This window comes from Aulonocara sp. 'chitande type north' Nkhata Bay, linkage group LG3 (genome assembly GCF_057382095.1).
Source record: "Aulonocara sp. 'chitande type north' Nkhata Bay isolate Kocher_YH1m ecotype deep benthic linkage group LG3, A_spYH_male_GT1.1, whole genome shotgun sequence".
NCBI classification, from domain to species: Eukaryota; Metazoa; Chordata; class Actinopteri; order Cichliformes; family Cichlidae; genus Aulonocara; species Aulonocara sp. 'chitande type north' Nkhata Bay.
Window position 1 is genome coordinate 58,277,104 of NC_141346.1, and position 21,074 is coordinate 58,298,177.

The following is a 21,074-nucleotide window of genomic DNA, read 5'->3' on the forward strand; positions in this document are numbered from 1 at the left end:
AGCTCCACTAACACTTTCTCATCAGACACTGCCACCTAGTGGAGGAAGTCTTAGTTCCATTTGAAGCTTCAGATGACAGTTAGTTCCTTTACAAAGAGGTGGAGGTGGTGGGGCCACAGCACCATCATCACTGAGTGCCATAGGACACTTAACCTTTGTTTCCATATGCTGGGAACTTCCTGTTGTTCCAAGGAGGACTGGAAAATGTGTGAAGATCTCCCAGTCAGTTCCTCACAGCACACTTCAATCATTTCCCTCCCACAGCATCAGGACCAGGGCTTTTTCTCTCTTTGGTCCCACTAAGAGATTTCCACACAAACACCTCATCAGTGGGACTCTCAGAGCTACCAGCCCTTTGCTACAATCACAAAGCTCTTCATTGAAATCAATGATATCAAAGCTGGAATCCAATGAGTCCAAGTCTTCTGCTGATTCAGCATCACATTCATCTTTGCTCCTTGTTCTGCATCCCCACCATGGACTTCATTCCTTTCCAAGCCAGCCTTGAGTGTCCTTTATTCAGCTCATCCTCTGCTTTACTTTTACACCTGATTTTAGCTGCTTTATCTCTCTTTCAACAAGTTTCTGTGCCTCAATCTTTTTCTTCTCTCCCTCATAACAAGACAGCTTCTTCTGCCTGAGAACATGTTGGAGTGATTTACTAATCCAGGGCTGCTTATTGGGGAAAATACTTCCTGTTTCCAAAGTAATCCCCATTTTTCCCAGAAAGAAATGTAAGTAGAAATCAATGATCTAAGTGAGAACATGAGCCTTTAACAATAGCAGCAAAATATTTCTCCAATCTCAATACTCCCTCTCTCGACCTCTGGAACACCAGAGGTCACAATACATTGTGTGGGGTCACTCCTCGGCCCACTCAGCTGCTTCCATGTCCATCCATGGCATCATGGACATCGGGGTCACCACTCCCGCTCTGACCCTCTCTAGCCGTCCTCTGGCTCAGCAAATCAGACAACCTCATGTCATCTAAGTGGCCCAGTAATAAACACCAGCTCCCCCTCGAGAACACTCCATGCGTAAGATTAGGTTTTTTCTGCGTCCCTCTCTTGTGGTCCATCATGCCTCGGGCCTCCAGGATCCTCACCCCCCTGTGGTCGCCGAGATCTTGTGTAAAGCAAACCAAACACCTTTTCCTGCACCTCCCTAACTTATCATCTTTGGGACTCTTTAATCAAAAGCCTGATCCTAATTATCTTCTTGACTTATTGACTTGTATTTATATATATTCTTCAACGTTACTCATCATTTTAAAACTCTTAAAACGCTGCTTTCACGTCCCTGCATGCGTTTCCTGTCGCTTGCCTTATCTAATCATCAACATCCTGTACACAGAAGTCTCGCTGCTGCAAGGCCTCCACTCTGACCTAGAATCTCCTTTCACAAGAAAATCATTATAAGCGCCTATTCTACTAAAAGATCCAAAAAAAAAACAACCACTTTAATCAATTAAGTTTAAACATATAAGCAATTACTCCTGCATACATTTTATCACAGCTAAACGCTGCCTTGAAACAACTCCTGTGTGTTAACACTAACTTCATTTTAAAACTCACATTTCCTATGTTATAGCCTGTTTTTGGTACAGCCTTTTTATTTCATCTTGCTCCTTTGATGTAACAATACCTTCTCATTCTAGTTTATCAGACTTAACCAAAATATATGCTTTCCTTCCTTTGGTCCTTCTCTAAAGCAAGAAACTCCTATTCAGTTCCTCTTTTCTGTCACTTGTTACAGGGCCAGCTCAAGTTCAGTTAAACGCTAAATTAATTTGAGGCCTTTTGCCTGGAATCAATACTGTCATGTGTGTTTATGGACTCTATATGTCTGTAAGCGTGTGCAATCCTTCAATAACTCATATCATCCTCACAGTAGATTGGCTAATCATAGCGCTAGCCAAAGGCTCGTGACCCACAAGAGACGAATTGAGCCACAACTCCCTTAAAGGCACAAAATGCAATATGTATAAAAAGTCATTTCTACGTATAAGCTCTCCCCTTTATCCTAAAAATAAATCTATGTAATATCTGTATGTGTGTCTTCTATTCATTAATGTAATTGTCAGTTATTTTCTCTCTTTATTTTACCTTCTTTTTGTTTACCTCTTTGTTTGTGACGTGGACATCCCTAAACCATCCTGAGTTCCGGCTTCAATTTCAACCCAATTGTACCCTCTATTCTCGCAGTCGAACTCGTCTGGGCTTCACCTTCCCACTGGCCCCTGTGCCCTTCTCTTAGTGTCCTTTGTTGTCTTGTGATCCCCAGCAAACACAGTCTGTTTCTTCTCTGTTTCTTCTCCGTTGCTCTTTTCAGTATTTTCCTTTTAGATTAAATCCCAGCCTGGCAAAATATCCCATTCAGTGTCTTTAAACAGTTATGTCACACTGTTCTTACCAGCCTGCAGTTCACCGTGCATTTTCCATCACGTGCTTTTCTTCCATGCTGCTGCTGGTATCGTCAGTGTAGTTTCAGTTGCACTGTCTTTTGCCTGCTGTTAATTCTTGAAGTCCACGATGTTCTGTCGGTCTTCATCAGGAGATTAACTGTCCTATGAGCTTCTTCTCAGGATCGGGACAAGTGGGAGGTCAAGCTGTAAAATTTTAAGCCAAAATCTGGCCTGTTTTCCTCCCAATTCTGTTAATCAATGGTTTTGTACTCAAGATTCTAGGTTGAAAGAAGTCCACCTGTATTGACACACTAAAGCATACAATTAATATCCTTTTCATTTCTTTTCTTAAAACCTCCATTTGCTTCATCTGCCTGGAGTTTAACTCGTATGTTTCTCTCTCTGTGTGCTCACTTGTCACAGTCAGTTCCTTTTATGGGCATGCAAAGTTCCTGTCACACACACCATTTCCTGTCAACCTTGCAGCTGCTCAGAACCATATTTTCTGTTTCTATCTCTCCTGTTTTGTTTTTTTTACAGGCTAATAAAACTCTTGTTTTACTAAGTCTTGATCTAAAACAATTCACCCTTATTTCACGCACACACTTCTAAATATACTAAATTCTTTGCGTTTGTCAGATCGTCTCACACACACACCGCCTTTTCTCTCACACTTCCACTTCTGCACTCACTCTACTATCAACTTTCATAGTGTTATTATTATTTATTATTTTGTACAAATCACACCCAATCACTCAAAGCCTGCTACTCACAGCATTCACACACTTAAACTGTGACAAGAGTTGAGGAATATACTCACAACACGCTTTCCTAAGAGTATTTCAGACATGCCTTTCATAATCAGAAAGAGCAAGTCAAAGAAAACAATTGAAACCTCTATTAATTCTCACAGCACACACATAGAATAGAAAAAATAAAACACACCAGCATGTATTGCTGATGAGAGGTTACTCCTAAAAGTAATATGTTAGTCTTAAATATATACAGTGCACTCACTATATTTATATATCAAAACTCAGTCAATTACTATACATCCACTACGGCAACTCAAAACTTTATTTATAGCCCTCTAATGAACATAAATGGCGTCTTAAACACACACTCAACAATGTTTGCAGCAGTATTTGTAAAACCAACTGTGGTTTAAACAGTTCACTGCTGACTAATTTGCATTTTCACACTCACACACACACAGTCTAAAAATAGCTCCAGCACTGCCTCAGACTCCTTTCACACAGAGATCTCTTATTTTATATTACAAAGACGTCTTATATTTACAACCACTGTCACATCTGTCAGCTTTAGCGCCTAAACAATTTCGACAAATTTAAGTTAACGGTCCAATCGATAAAGTCCAACTTTTTTGTGATCAATTAACCAGTATCTGTCCAACAGTTTCTGGCCTCATCTCTAAAATCCCTAACTCAATTTAAAAGCGTCAACCAACCCAAACTTTGCCTGAAGCTCTATTTTTGGCATTTCACAGCCAAGGCTTACCCCGAAGTTTTAAGTTAAAGTTACACGCCCGAAGTCCAACTTCTGCTGGCCAAAAAAGCGCAGACTACCGTTCCAAACGGTAAGGAGACTCTAACTCCTAGTTATTCTGGAGTGCCCCAAGCTCCACAGTGACCAACTGACTATCCCTCTTCGAGGACAATGCCTAAGCGTCCTTGGCATTGGCAAGCGTTACCTCTGAGCACTGCGCTTCCTATCAGTCCAACTGACGTTCTTGAATAATTTATAATACTTTGGAACAACAGTAAAACAGCCAAAAAAGTGTAAGACTGAAGCAGGTCCAACCTTATAACCAATACGGGCTCCACCCCAAACAATAACCAAATTCCCTAATATACTAAAATCACTCAGCAGTCCAACTGCTTTCCACGGTCCAACCGTATTAAATCCTTTAGCGGTCCAACCGCATTCAATCATTTTTAGCAGTCCAACTGCATTAAATCCTCAGTACTGTCATGAGATTCTCATCAAAATCAAAGCAGACATTCCCCAGTAATTTCAGTGAGTAGACTTTAATTTGTAATGTCCAATTTGGCACACTTTGGAAATAATTCAACAGGTAGTGCCTTACCTTTGGATAAGCGGCTTAGAACAACAATGAGAAAAAGAGAGCTGATTATTAGCTCATCAAAACACAAAACAAAATCACAATGAATTATCGGTTAATTTCATTTAAAATAATTCATTAAGTATTTATGTACAATTCAAATTAGTTAATTACATATTTTGTTGGTTTGTTTTCTATTTTAATTATTTTACTGACACATTTAATGAATTATTTAATGATGTATTTATTTAATTCACGTTGCTACTCCTGGCCCTGCATCGCTGTTCATAAATACATTTTATTTGTCAGCTTCACCCATCAAAGTCAGGGGGCGGGGTTAATGCTGATCAAGTCAAAACCATTGCTTTGGTCTGGTGGGCGTTCTTTTAGTGGGCTTTTCTCAATACTAAGTAGGCCTACACACCAGGGTTTGGACATGTGTGGACCCAAACTATACTTTTACCCTTTTTTGTGTGTCACCAAATACACTTTAATATTTTCTAGACAAGAATGTAGTGGCGTAATCTTTAACCTCGTTTGGCTCCAAACAGAAGTGACAGACTTGAGCAGGGTTCATTTAAAGGCTGACAGAAGTGGAGTGGTGACGGGGAGATGTTTGACAGGACAGTGTTTCAGCCTCCACAGGTTCATGTTGTGCTCCATCAGTCAGTGAAGATGAAGTCAGTGCTGATGAGGCTGTAGAGTGTGTGAGGGATGTGAATGAGGATGATGAAGATCTGATGATAGCAGATAAAAACAGGCTGCAGAGACTTTGAGCCATACAGGGCACACAGTGTGTGTACAGAACAGCTGAAATCATTATGGAGGCCTCACTGGGATATGGAAGCATCACAGTACAGCTTCAGTGAAGCATTAAAGTCTCTGATATGAGATGAGAAATGAAGCAGCCAGAGCTTTTTCATGAGTGGAAACCCACTGTGACTGTGAGCTGCTGCTACAGCCTCCAGATTAGCCAGCAGCTCATCCTGCTCAACATGGACCTGTGGTCAGAGTGTGTGCTGGATAATCCGGCCCAGGATGAGGCCAAACTGACATGGGATGAAATGTCTGTCACATAATTGAGCTTAGTGTAGTTTCATTTCTGCACAATTTAAAAACAACCAAAACTTTGTTCTGTCTTTTCTATGTTATACTGTAGACTTTCTTTGATACTGTGTCCAAAAGGAGCAGCTTTTACTTTGAAGGGGAGGCGTCTCTGTTTCCTCTTCAGGTTGGATGATGGAAGCAAATTAGTAGCTGTGTCCCAAAACGTCGGCTGCATCCTCCAGAGGCTGCATTTGAAGGCCGATTACGTCACAGCCAGGCGATGAAGGCTGTCCGTATTTGTCGACTCCTTCAAATGTGCCCGACAAATGCGTCCTTCATTTCCCCGAATTTGAAGGATTCGTCGGGTGTGTCCTTCGTGGCCCACCATATCCCAGAATTCATATCCCAGCCAAATTTCAGCTGCCAACAATGGCGGCAGCTACTAAGTTTTCAAATTACTCTTATTAATCTTTCTGGGTCACAAAATAAACTTTTAACATATTTTCAGGCGAGAAAGTAGCTGTGTAAACTTCAAATATCTGCTTGGTTTATCAAGACATCACATATTTGCAAAAGTGTGCCGACGTTTTCGGAGACGTCTGTTACCCACCCGCTCGCTAGCAAGCCGGGGGGTTCAATGGTCACTCCAGCCGGCGAGAGCAGCGGACGCCCGGCTTCATCGTTTTCAGACCCCGCTCTTTCGCTACTCAGGTGAAACACGATATATAAGTCACTCGGATAACTTAAAAATGTAATTGTTTGCCTTTTTTCTGTGTTTTATTTGTTCCGGAGTAAATCGGTTTGGCTGAGATCAAAGTTCCTCCGGGATTTTCACACAGCTGAATAAACGTTAAACAGGAAACTGATTAAACAGAAGTGTGAGACGGTCGAGAGTTTACGCCAGTGTCCTGTTATATTTTAGATAGCAAGGAGCAGACGGCCGAGTTTATTTAACTCCACCAACACAGCGGTGACACAAATCTGAAGGCTAGACCGTCCCATTTCACAGCCTCGCACTTCCAGCCTTTTCGGTCTTTGAAGGACCCGGCCCATGTAGGCCGCGAATACCGGGTCCTCCGAAGGATGCAGCCGACGTTTTGGGACAAAGCTAGTGTGTGATGTTCTTTCAGTGTTGCACTTTGTAGACGCTCCCTGAGCACTGGTCTCACAGCCAGCTGCACATAGAGACCAGTGTTGTTAGTCCAGGTCAGAAGATGACTTGTTGGAATGAAAATGAGCTTGTAGTTTGTCTGCTTTAATAATGTGACTGGAAAAAGGTGTTGGACTTCAAATATGTCCATTTCTTTCACACTTCACCTTTAAAAGTGAAGCCTTGTGGTTCCTGGAAGGAAAAACACGACTTTTTCAAGTCTTTGTCCTGTTTTTATGAGAAATGTACGACTTTAATGTGAAACATTCAGAGTTTTTTCTCTTGTTGTGTTTGTTTGAAGCTGCTTCCTGTTGGCTTCAGCTGTTTGGAGTTTCCATTTTCTAAACTTCTACATTCTGAACCTTCTTCAGCTCTGAACAGATGATGAAACACTGAATGATTTCAAGCTCACACTTTGTCTAATAAACTTACATCTTTCATTCTTTATACAGATTGAGTCTCTGTGGTTTGTCAGAGATCAGCTGTGATTATCTGGCAGCAGCACTGAAGTCCAACCCCTCCCATCTGAGAGAGCTGAACCTGAGCTGGAACTACAACCTGCAGGATTCAGGAGTGAAGCATCTGTGTGGTTTCCTGGAGAGTCCAGGATGTGGACTTGAAACTCTGAGGTCAGTGAGCATGTTTTAGTTGTGCTGAGATGAATATGATGTGAAAGTTGTGCTGACACTAAACTGCAGACATCAGGCTGATATTATACTGATCCACACTGAGGATCTTCATGGTAAAGTCTGTTTTCTTCTTCTCTGGTTTAGTCCATTGACTGCAGCAGAACAATGTTCACATTTCAAACAGTGAGACTCAACGTATGGCCCGCGGCCCACACGCGGCCTGCCCAGCTTTCCTGATTCAGAGAGAGGGGACCCTGATTAACTGTGTAGTGTTCTTCCTCACAGTTCTAAGTATCAGACACAACAATGAATAATCCACAGCTGACTGTCTTTAGCAGGTCAAAGGTCACGGCACACAGCAGACAGTGGGAAATATTATAACTCTGATCATTTATCAGCACATATCCATATGTATAAAAACAAAGCTGACACTGTGAGACTTGATCAGAGGTGTGATCATCACAGCAGAGGCCTTTGTGTCAAAGTCACTGAGGATCAAACAGAAACACATGAAGCAGATTTTCCTGTTCTGGCTTTTTATAGCAGATAACCTTCAAAATATTCTGCAGTCCATCAAAAACTGAAGCAAACCATGAATCAACATGTGAACATGAGCTGATGCTGCTGAAGTGAAGCAAAGTTACAGAGGTTTGATTACAGACACAGCTGAGAGTTTGTAATCTGTCATCATTTTAAAAGGTTTACATTTCTTCAGTATATCCACATTTGCAGCTGGTACCTCAACCTCCACTTGTCCAACACAACTGCTGTCCACTGCCTCCATGACATTGTGATTTTGCTGTTGGTCTTCTGTCAGCTCTTCATCAATCACTTCTGCACGGGGCACACCTTCAGACTCTGCAGCTGCATAACAAAAGCCTGTAAGATAAAATTAGACATAAGGTAAATGTACACCAATATTCCAATGACAGGTGTGTGATTCATCTGGAAGTTATGTGCGGATTAGTGTACAGTGATAGCAATTTAGTATGTTTTTAGAGGGGGGGGGGGTTGTTTACCTCCGATGGGTGCTCTTTTTCACTTCCGTTGCGTACGCCTTGAGTGCCGGTCCGAGTCTGATACAGGTATGTCGTCATGCCCCATGTGCAGTGTTGGTTCCCAGTCTGGATTTGTTACATCCATTTCATATGCTGGTTTGCCTGCAATAATGCCAAATCATAAGCTACTCAGTCGACATGACGTGGTTCTGCAGCATCACACATTAGCATGTTTTATCTCATTATCTATGACCTCAGCACATTGAAAATAACACTAAAAGCCTTTCAAGAGTGATATGAATTAATTTAGAACTCACCGGAAAGAAAATGCCGTGAGCAAACCAACAAAAAGCTGGGGATTGCAGAGAACTCGATATCCCCTCGTCTCACCGCTGCAATCCAAGCCTGACGTCTTTGTTTAGTAATATCGGATACATGGGATCCCTCACGTTGCCTCCAGGACGGAAAACGATGAAAAGAGAGCCCGTTATCCAGCTTCTTGCCTTCACGATCGTGTGATCTAACGTTGCAACCGACAACACAACACGTACGATCCATAGCTGAAATGGTATCCTTTGGCTGGCCTACTGTCATGGCGGAAGGGGGCATGGCCCATCTCCCGTGACATCACGCTCCAAAGCCCTATAGGTGGGAAAATGTACCATGTCGACCAATCAAAAATGATATGGAAACATGACATTTGGTTGTTTAGCAAAAGGGGGAAGTTTTAGGAGTGACCGGCAAGAGAGAGCGAGTGAGCGAAAGAGAGAGAGAGTTTTGATACGCGAGAGATTTGTGACGTTTACCGTGTTTGGTCTCAAGTTAGTTTGTTGTCTTGTGTATTTAGTGTGTAGCTGTTGTTTTGTTTTGTGTGTCAGTTCTACTAGTGATCGTCACAGTTGCTGCCTTAAAGCCAACAAAGGCAGATTGCAGTGTAAACGCTGAGTGACACACCTGCTGTCAGACCTGCAGGTTTATCCCTGTGCTGTTCTCATATGTGTTAGAGTGACACAAACTATTGTTTGACACCTGATTGTTCTGTAAATAGTTTGAAATGATTATATGAAAAACGTCTGAGCCTTGGCTGCATTTTTTGGTAAATAGTACCATATAACTTTGTTGTTTGCAAAACGTGTGCGTATTTTTAAAAATGTACAATCTCTATTTGCATTTCAAGTTATGAAGATGATTCGTTAAACATGTGTGTGGTTTTTACAGTCAAAATATCACTTTCTACTTGTATTTTAAATTTTGTCTGAATTTAGATAAATTGTGCTGATACAGTTGGTCAAAATGAGAAAATAACAGATTGGCAAGATAAACTGTTTTTAAAGGTAAAATATAGAGGCCACATCAAAAGTAGTCAAAAAGGGTTAAAGGCTAAAAGCAAAGTTGTCACCAAGTACTGTTTATATTTGTGTGTATTGCTGCAGCTTTTTTGAGTATTAATTTGGTGCCTTTGTGTGAAATAATGGTATTGTGAGTGATCCATATAGTCACAAAGAATAGCCACTTGTTTCTGTGCTACCAAAGTTCCCCGGCTTTCATTCAAAATGTGTTTATCGTCAGCACCTGCACATTAAACTACTTAAACATTATAAATGTCTTCAAGCTCACACTGAGGCCTGTGGGGTACTATCAGCCACTGAGACAGTACACACATTTATATGTGTTTGTATATGAATATTTCATACTTTAAGACTGCCTGTTTATTTAAGGGAGATGAACAAAATACATTGGAATTGTACAAAATAATATCATGGATGATAAATTAAATAGATTTTAAGTAGATGCTTGTGCATTCTTAAAGTCTTATATGTTGAACTGAACTATGTGATCTGTTCAAAGCCTTAATCTTAATTTGAAGTGAAATGTGCATTTTGAGTTTATACACTATGTATATAAGGCGACCGTTTCCTTTTGCAGTATTTTTGTGTGGTGTACTTTTCTATGTCTTAACAAAAGGGGAACAAAGGTGTTTAAGTTCACCTAGGATGATGTGTTTTAATTTTCACATGGTCTTGCTTGAATTTGACCCTGACAAAGGCGTATGAACTCTGTCAGCTGTTTGGAGTTTCCATTTTCTAAACTTCTACATTCTGAACCTTCTTCAGCTCTGAACAGATGATGAAACACTGAATGATTTCAAGCTCACACTTTGTCTAATAAACTTACATCTTTCATTCTTTATACAGATTGTGGGTCTGTGGTTTGTCAGAGATCAGCTGTGATTATCTGGCAGCAGCACTGAAGTCCAACCCCTCCCATCTGAGAGAGCTGCACCTGAGCTGGAACAACAAGCTGCAGGATTCAGGCGTGAAGCATCTGTGTGGTTTCCTGGAGAGTCCAGGATGTGGACTTGAAACTCTGGGGTCAGTCAGCATGTTTTAGTTGTGCTGAGATGAATATGATGTGAAAGTTGTGCTGACACTAAACTGCAGACATCAGGCTGATATTATACTGATCCACACTGAGGATCTTCATGGTAAAGTCTGTTTTCTTCTTCTCTGGTTTAGTCCATTGACTGCAGCAGAACAATGTTCACATTTCAAACCTTCAAAGAAGAAGAAAAATCCTCCACTGGATAATTCACTGTGAAACTCTCCAACTCTTCATTCCACCTTAAAGTCTGTCTGACACTGAAATCCAAAGCAAAATGTGCGTTTGCTTTACAGACAGCAGTCCAACACAAACATACACACATCATCCAAAACACAGTCCAACATCCAAATCCCCTCCACTGCCAGCATGAATGATGGGAAAGAGAAGGAGGAACACTCTGACATTCAGGGTTAGAATGAGTTTCATGAAGCAGACTGTGAAGATCAAAGCTGCATTAGAAAGCTTACATGAATGAATGAGTGGACAGAAGTGGACAGAGATCATCTGAAGCACTTCAAAGGCTTTAAATCAGCACATTTCTCTTTATTCTTTATCAACTCTGTTAGTTTCTCTCAGTTTTCTGTGGAATGAAGCTAACAGCAGGCTAATAAGATGCTGACCAATAGGTTTCTATTAAAGGTTGTAATTTGTATATGAAAAAGTGCTTTGGCTCAGCAGGGATCAGCTTACAGGTAGAATACAGCTGCTGGATGGGATTAGCATGTCATAGCTATCTACCAAACTGCTATGGATCATTTTTGCTAACTGTTTATTCAGCTTAGGCTCACAGGGCTGAAGCCTGTGCCCTAGCTGTCATAGGGCAAGAGGCGTGGTCCACCTGCACAGGTGAGCAGTCCATCACAGGGCCAACAGAGAGAGACAGAGAAGCACTCTCTCACATCCACACCTACAGCCAATTTAGAAGCACCAATGAACCTAAGCAGCATTTCATTGGACTGTGGGAGAACATCCAACCTCCACAGAAAGGCCAACAAGCTTCAACCTACAACCTTCTTGCTTTAAGGCACTAGTGCGAACCACTTTTCCCCATTTCAGCCCAAATCCTGCATCTTCCTGTTTCTGACTCCAGGCCAGCTCCACTAACACTTTCTCATCAGACACTGCCACCTAGTGGAGGAAGTCTTAGTTCCACTTGAAGCTTCAGATGACAGTTAGTTCCTTTACAAAGAGGTGGAGGTGGTGGGGCCACAGCACCATCATCACTGAGTGCCATAGGACACTTAACCTTTGTTTCCATATGCTGGGAACTTCCTGTTGTTCCAAGGAGGACTGGAAAATGTGTGAAAACCTCCCAGTCAGTTCCTCACAGCACACTTCAATCATTTCCCTCCCACAGCATCAGGACCAGGGCTTTTTCTCTCTTTGGTCCCACTAAGAGATTTCCACACAAACACCTCATCAGTGGGACTCTCAGAGCTACCAGCCCTTTGCTACAATCACAAAGCTCTTCATTGAAATCAATGATATCAAAGCTGGAATCAAATGAGTCCAAGTCTTCTGCTGATTCAGCATCACACTCATCTTTGCTCCTTGTTCTGCATCCCCACCATGGACTTCATTCCTTTCCAAGCCAGCCTTGAGTGTCCTTTATTCAGCTCATCCTCTGCTTTACTTTTACACCTGATTTTAGCTGCTTTATCTCTCTTTCAACAAGTTTCTGTGCCTCAATCTTTTTCTTCTCTCCCTCATAACAAGACAGCTTCTTCTGCCTGAGAACATGTTGGAGTGATTTACTAATCCAGGGCTGCTTATTGGGGAAAATACTTCCTGTTTCCAAAGTAATCCCCATTTTTCCCAGAAAGAAATGTAAGTAGAAATCGATGATCTAAGTGAGAACATGAGCCTTTAAAAAGTCCCAGTGGGTGCAGTCAAAGCAGTCCCTCAGTCCCAGTATATAGTCTTTGGTCCAGACTGGAACAACTGTGTGCCCAGTTTGAGCTCTCTTCAGTGCTGTGACCTGACAGACCCAGAGGGGCCATCACATCACATTTAGAAGCTCCTCTAATGGAGCCACAACACATGTCCAACACTTAGTCTGTCTTGTTGGACCAACTGGAAGAAATGATTCAAGGACTTAGTCACAGAACAGAGATTCAAATCTCCAAAATCCAACTGGCTGCATCAGGACATATAGTCTGAAACTCTGCACAGTTTCCTGTTTGAAGCTGCTTCCTGTTGGCTTCAGCTGTTTGGAGTTTCCATTTTCTAAACTTCTACATTCTGAACCTTCTTCAGCTCTGAACAGATGATGAAACACTGAATGATTTCAAGCTCACACTTTGTCTAATAAACTTACATCTTTCATTCTTTATACAGATTGATGGACTGTGGTTTGTCAGAGATCAGCTGTGATTATCTGGCAGCAGCACTGAAGTCCAACCCCTCCCATCTGAGAGAGCTGGAGCTGCAAGGAAACAACCTGAAGCATCCAGATGTGAAGCAGCTGTCTGATCTTCAGCAGAGTCCAGACTACAGACTGGAGACTCTGGGGTCAGTAGAGTGATGGAGTGAGTGGGTGGTGCTGTCAGCAGTATTGTACTAAACACAGTCAGTATGAAACAAAGATCCAGTGTTTCCTGTAAAGCTGCAGCTTCTCAGTGAAGCTGTGAGAGGAGAATGGTGACAGGCTTCAGGATTGGACACAAACACTTCCTGTTTCTGACCTTTATGGTCACCATAGTAACGGCTGACACGCTCTGATCAAACACTGTCAACAGCCAATCAGCTCTCTGAACAAAGCAGCACGCAGACCAATGACTGCATTCGTTTCCAAGTTTAAAGCAGTGAAGAACACAGTCTGTAGGTGAGGAAGAATTTAGTGAGAGCAGATGTTTGGATGGAATTCCTCCAGTTAACAGCTGGAACCGTCCATCTGGATTGTTGGGCTTGTTGTTGGGGTTCCTACAGAGCTCAGAGTGGACACACCAAGGTTCTTCTAATGAATGAAAGTCCAAACTCAAACTAGGAGGGAAAAACATTTTCATCAACTTCAATAAAAATCCAAAGATTAGAAAAAGTGAAGCAACAATGAGTCCTAGTACAGTCCCAGCACTGAAGTCCCTGCTGCTCTTTATACTGGATGTGCTGCATCACTGACTGACAGCTGATGAAGAGTCTCTGGAAACACTCGTTTATCTCCTCTGCTCTTCCTTCTTCTCTCTGCAGGTGTAGGCCATGATGGTAAACAGGACGGTGTGTGTGCTGAGAGAGGAGGAGCTGTGTCCTGATGATCCAGAGAGGTTGAAGCAGCAGCAGCTTGTGTGTAGAGACGCTCTGACTGGGCCATGTTACTGGGAGGTGGAGAGGAGAGCTTCATCCAGCAGTGACTGACAGAGGAATGAGAAGAAGTGCAGATGACTGTCAGTGCTGCAGAGTGAACTGCTCTGAGAACAGCTCCACTGTCAGACACAATGTAGAGTCCAGCATCATCCCTGTGTGTCCCTCTGGATCTGACAGAGGATCATCAGTGTATCTGGACTGCTCTGCTGCTGCTCTGTCCTTCTACAGTCTCTGCACAGTCTCTGTCTGACTCTGGCTTCAGACCCTCCTGGATCAAACTCACCTGGAAAGACATTCAACCATCACTCAATAGATTTGAATACAGAATATATTTGATATATACTGTAGATGTACTGTAGAGTTGCAGTTTGTCACTTGTAAATACAGTCTGTGAGCAGCTGTGAGCTGAAAGATCTTTCTAGAAACACGAAATGTTTTCACTCTTCTGTTGCTTTTTCATATATTTCCACAACATTAATATTGATCCCACCTGTCTCACCTGTTTCATGCTTTTATACATAATAACAGGACACGTGTGATCTGAGCGCTGCTGTGGTTGCTGTGCTGCACGTCTTCATTTAGATAACAGAGACATCTAGTGGTTCAGAGGGAGAACTGCAGGAGGTGGAGCTGTGTTTTAGCATGGAAAACTTTTTATCTTTTAGGCGCAGATACAAATATGACAAGTATCAGTGTGAGATACAAAAGGTCACATCAGTCAGCAGAGGGAACAGTGATCACACAGCAATGTAAGAATAGAAACATAACAGTGAATCTGGACATGTATACAGATGGAAGCAAACAAACAGGATGTAACACTACATTAAAGCCACAAATGGGAAGAAAACAAACACAAAGGAAAATATATTTGATCTCAGGAATCCAAATCAGATGCTTTAGAGCAGGGGTCGGCAACCCTGGGCACGCGTGTCACAGCTGCCACGTGAAGGGTTAACTGATGGCACGACCATAGCTGGACTGGCCATCGGGCATACTGATGGTGATTTTTCGTTTTTAATGGGCTGATGATGTTTTTTTATTTTCTTGTAACGGTATAAACAATGGAAGGTGGTGGATTGGCCGGATGCTGGTCGATATGTAAAAATAAGTCAGTTGTTTGGTGGTGGCTATGGCGGAGCTTCCACAGAGGCAGCAGGTGGATGAGGGAAAGGGGAGGCAGGAGGAGCAGAGACCCGAGGCGGCCGCCGGTCCGAGTGTCAGGTGAACTGAACTTCAGGTAAGAAGTTATGACCTGCAGTCTGTCTGGGTCAGATATAAACCAAGTTTAGGTGGAGTTTATTTTCCTTGTGCTGACTTTTTACAGTCAGTTACAATAACTCATACTGTGTACTAGCTAGCATGACGGAGTTTCTATACAGCTGGGTGGTGCTATGATGTTACTGATAGTGAACTTTACAGTGGCTTGCAAAAGTATTCGGCCCCCTTGAACTTTCCCACATTTTGTCACATTACAGCACAAACATGAATCAGTTTTATTGGAATTCCACGTGAAAGACCAACACAAAGTGGAACGAAAATCATACATGATTCCAAACATTTTTTACAATAAATAACTGCAAAGTGGGGTGTGCGTAATTATTCTGTCATGGAAAAACACACTGCCATCAACTGTTTTGTTTTTGTCAAAATCACTGTAATATAATCACTGTGCCTTTATATACATGTGACTTATATTAATGCTGCTGCCCTCTTGTGGCTAAAGTGTAATTATGTTCTTGTTATTAAGGAAAACATTTGAGAGTAACATGAAAAATGAGTCAGCACTTTGGCTTCAGCTTAAGAAATCCTCATTTTTATGTCATCAGTTATAGTTGCATGTATTCATTATCATAATTTAACCTTTAATATTGATGTTTTAAATAGATTTTGAGTAAATTAGCAATTTTATGGTATTTTATGGTTGTATTAAATTAATACATCACTAATGAATTAATTATTTCAGTAATTAATTTAAAAATGTACATAGTCAATTAAAGAAATATATTAATAATGAATTATCAGTTAATTTCATTTAAAATGTTTCATTATTTGTTTATATACAATTCAAATTAGTTAATTACATATTTAATCAATTATTGGTTTGTTTTCTATTTTAATTATTTTACTGACACATTTAATGAATTATTTAATGATGTATTTATTTAATTCACGTTGCTACTCCTGGCCCTGCATCGCTGTTCATAAATACATTTTATTTGTCAGCTTCACCCATCAAAGTCAGGGGGCGGGGTTAATGCTGATCAAGTCAAAACCATTGCTTTGGTCTGGTGGGCGTTCTTTTAGTGGGCTTTTCTGTCACGGCCTGCGTGGCAGACTATGATGAGGGGAAGGAGGACCCAAATGCTGGACTCTTTGATGAGGTAGTGCGTTTATTTACAGTGATGCTAAATAATCCAAACAACAATAAATCCCCAGTGCGTTCCCGACTCTGACATGTCCTCTTGCCAGTGTTGGTGTTCTTTGTCTCCGCTCCTCAGTGTCTGAGCACCCCGTGCTCGCTGCCCTCTCGTCTCCACACTCATCCTGGGGAATAACAAAGAGGCAGCCGTCAGCAACGCCACAATGCAGCAGACTAACCTTAACTAACTCGCCAAGAGACTAACGTGAAGTTACGCAATGATCCAGCATCAGAGACAGCTCCACCACACTCCTAAGTAGCTCCTCTGACGAGGCTTGATCAGCTGCAGGTGTGAGTAATTCTCCTCCGCAGGTGTGGCCAGGCTCCTGGCTGACACACTCACACACACACCTAGATACACAAACATGGAAACAGGAGACAGCAGCACCAAAAACACACATGTCCATAACTTCTTACAGGCCCTGGGTCACCCAGACCCCGGTCCCATGACAATTCCTCAAAACTAAGTAGGCCTACACACCAGGGTTTGGACATGTGTGGACCCAAACTATACTTAAACTTTACCCTTTTTTGTGTGTCACCAAATACACTTTAATATCTTCTAGACAAGAATGCAGTGTCACAATCTTTAACCTCCTAAGACCCAAACTCCTCCGTGGCATTCATTTTTAGTTTCTCTTTGATATTTGGGCTGATTGGGACCTGATGAATGTAAAAACAAAGAATTACCAGATTTTTTTTTTTTTTTTTTTTAACCAAATTTTAGTTTCTGAGAAAAATGAGAGCCACATATGAGGCTATTTGTCTAAAATTTTGATAGCACAGTGGCAGTGTAACATCCTTGTGAGTGGATATCAGGCCCATCCATCCATCCATCCATCTTCATCCGCTTATCCGAGGTCGGGTCGCGGGGGTAGCAGCCTAAGCAAAGAGGTCCAGACCTCCCTCTCCCCAGCCACCTCCTCCAGCTTGTCCGGGGGAATACCAAGGCGTTCCCAGGCCAGCCGAGAGATATAATCTCTCCAGCGTGTCCTGGGTCTGCCCCGGGGCCTCCTCCCGGTGGGACATGCCTGGAACACCTCGCCCAGGAGGCGCCCAGGGGGCATCCTTGCCAGATGCCCGAACCACCTCAGCTGGCTCCTTTCGATGTGGAGCAGCAGCTGCTCTACTCTAAGCCCCTCCCGGATGGCCGAACTTCTCACCCTATCTCTAAGGGAGAGGCCAGCCACCCTTCGGAGGAAGCTCATTTCCGCCGCTTGTATCCGCGATCTCGTTCTTTCGGTCACTACCCACAGCTCGTGGCCATAGGTGAGGGTAGGGACGTAGATCGACCGGTAAATTGAGAGCTTCGCTTTTACACTCAGCTCCCTCTTCACCACGACTGACCGGTGCAGTGTCCGCATTACTGCAGCCGCAGCCCCAATCCGTCTGTCGATCTCCAGCTCCCTTCTCCCATCACTCGCGAACAAGACCCCGAGATACTTGAACTCCTCCACTTGGGGCAGGAACTCATCCCCGACCCGGAGTGGGCACTCCACCCTTTTCCGGCTGAGAACCATGGCCTCAGATTTGGAGGTGCTGATCCTCATTCCCGCTGCGTTACACTCGGCTGCGAACCGCTCCAGTGCGAGCTGGAGGCCCTCACCCGATGAAGCCAACAGAACCACATCATCCGCAAAAATCAGAGATGAGATTCTGAGGCCACCAAAGCGAAAGCCCTCCGCCACTTGGCTGCGCCTAGAAATCCTGTCCATAAAAATTATGAACAGAACCGGAGACAAAGGGCAGCCCTGGCGGAGCCCATCACCCACCGGGAACGAGTCCGACTTATTGCCGGCAATGCGAACCAAGCTCTTGCAACGGTTGTATAGGGATTGAATGGCCCGTAGCAATGGGCCAGACACCCCACACTCGCGCAACACCTCCCACAGGACGCCCCGAGGGACACGGTCGAATGCCTTCTCCAGGTCCACAAAACACATGTAGACTGGTTGGGCAAACTCCCATGCACCCTCAAGTATCCTCGAGAGGACAAAGAGCTGGTCCAGTGTTCCGCGACCAGGACGAAAACCGCATTGTTCCTCCTGTATCCGAGGTTCGACTAGCGGACGAACCCTCCTCTCCAGCACCCTGGCATAGACTTTCCCGGGGAGGCTGAGGAGTGTGATCCCCCTGTAGTTGGAACACACCCTCCGGTCCCCCTTCTTGAAGATGGGGACCACCACCCCGGTCTGCCAGTCCACAGGTACTGCCCCTGATCTCCACGCAACATTGCAGAGAGCAAAATGTAGTATTTTGGTCTAAACAACCCAAAATGTGATGTCTACATATGTGGACGCCAGGTCCTAGGAGGTTAAATATCTGCTCACTTTGTCAAAATGAACCTAATCATCTCTGATGAATTCAGTGATGTCTGCCAGCTCACCTTGCAAGTGGTCGAGCTTATACCGCCGACAACGCGGCACACAACTTGTAAACCCCCTGCTGACTATCAGCTCTGGAGTTATTTGTTTATGTTAGTTTCAACTGTTCCTGCAAAAAGTAAGCACGTGTTACTGATAAAAAGTCCAATAGAAGCAAAGTCTAAACTTTGAAAACAGAAACCTGTCTGATTAAGATCTGATCTTTGGGGGGTTTCAATAAGCAGTGTGACCCATGTATATGCATCAGGGGTGGTTTTGATTATCGATTTATCGATTAAAATCGATTCTGGCTTGGATAACGTGATATCGATTCATTAAAATCCTGAATCGATTTTTAATATAAATTTATTTTGGCCAAAACGCCAGAATCTCAGGTTAAACCTCCCAAAGTTTCAACAACCACCAAACAGCTAAAACAGTAAATGAGAGCAGGAACACGGATTCTGCACAAAGACGTAAACACAAAGCGCGGAGCCGCCGACGCATCAGAATCAGTGAGATGTGACTTTCTCACCTGACTGCACGGACACGAGCTGAAAGCCGACAGCTCGCTGATTCTGATGTTGCGGCGGCTCCGCGCTTTGTGTTTACGCCCTTTTTGCGCTGATTCTGAAGCTGCAGGTTTGATGTCTCTCCAAACAATATTGAGTAAACCAGCATCAAAAGAAGCTCCAAACTACGCTTCACATAAACATCGTCATGAATTCCCTCTGATTGTTTTGCTGCCACCAGGATAAAATCACACTTCATGCACAGCTCTCTCTCTCTCTCTCTCTCTCTCTCTGTACTTCAAGAACAGTTTCCTGTTTTCTGCATTATTCGCTTGCTTGTTACGCACAAGTCTACCGTTCTTACAGCCTGTCGGCCGCTGTTTTTTTTTCTTTTACTTACTTCTGAAAACAAAGCCTCGTTTCTGCCGTTCAATACTGAACAAATTTAAACTTTTTAAAATGATGCAAAATTGCAAAATGCTCAGCTGTGTCTGTAATCAAACCTCTGTAACTTTGCTCTGCTTCACATCAGCAGCATCAGGTAATGTTCATATGTTCATTAATGGTTTTCTTTTGTTTTTGATGTACTGCAGAATATTTGTATAAAATCCCAGGCCAGGAAAACCTTCATGTTTTTCTGTTTGATCCTCAGCTACTTTGACACAAAGGCCTCTGCTGTGATGCTCACACCTTTGATAAAGTCTGGCAAGTGTCAGATTTCTTTTTATAGATATAAAAATATAGAAATGTACTGATGCATGTAGTAACTGTTAGCTTTAACTGTACAAGGCTTGTTAGACATAATGAAACACACCGTACAGATTTCTGGATGTTAGACTATAATTTTTATAATGATTATTAATCTTGAGTCTAAAAAGTCAGTCAAGTATATCCAGGATATCTTTCTGTTAACTGGATTCACTGACACTAACACTGGGACCAGGATAAGCGGTCGCATGAAGCTGGTTATCAGCTGACAATCTTATTATTTAATTAATTTAATTAAGTTATTTAATTTTTCTAATTTTTCCTCTACATTTCCCCTGAAATGAAGGGATTGTGTTAAACATGCTTTAGTTCCTCACATTTTTCTGCATCTCTTTGTTCAACCCCCTGAATTAAAGCTGAAAGTCTGCACTTCAAACACATCTGAGTTGTTGCATTTAAAATTGATTTTAGTGTATGTACAGAACCAAAATCAGAAACTAAGTTCTCTCTGTCCAGATATTTATGGACCTAACTGTATAATCTCTACAGCACGTAAAAAATGCTGTAAATAAAGAAGTCTGTGAAAATGTGGCACTTAAGGTCAATTTAAACTGAAGTGATATAATCTTCTCCCCACAGTTTGAGTTTGTATTGTCTCAGCTGCAGACAGACTATGATATTAATATTATTAGTTATTAATATTATTAGTTATAAAGGACACCTTCCTGCCTTTAGTCTTATTCATGATGATTATTAGTCGTCTTCTAATGTCCACAAGTCTGTATGATGTGTTTCATAGTTTCTAACAAGCCTTTTAAACTTAAGTTACTGCATTGCTGAAACACCAACATCTGCTTATTGAACAAAACAAAAACAACCAAAAGTCCACACATCTGATTTCATTTTTATTTTAATAGACTTCCAAAGATTATACCAGATAACTGGCCTCAGAATATAATTGAATAAACATTTTTGAAAACGATAACCTAATCCTGTCTTGACAGGCTGAGCTCTTCAGTATCCACCAACAGCATCGTCATGCTGAGTCAGACGTTTCTGCTCCTGCTGGAAATACTCTT

General features: G+C 42.4%; 1 protein-coding gene across 1 annotated transcript in view; it reads left to right on the top strand.

Moving 5' to 3' along the window:
* Positions 1-21,074, top strand: part of LOC147336298 (NACHT, LRR and PYD domains-containing protein 12-like) — a 94,502-nt gene that overhangs the window by 18,475 nt on the left and 54,953 nt on the right. The window contains exons 6-8 of the mRNA XM_086286168.1: positions 7,137-7,313; positions 10,507-10,675; positions 13,035-13,204. Coding sequence (XP_086142294.1) covers positions 7,137-7,313; positions 10,507-10,675; positions 13,035-13,204 — 516 coding nt within the window. The remainder of the gene's footprint in view (positions 1-7,136; positions 7,314-10,506; positions 10,676-13,034; positions 13,205-21,074) is intronic.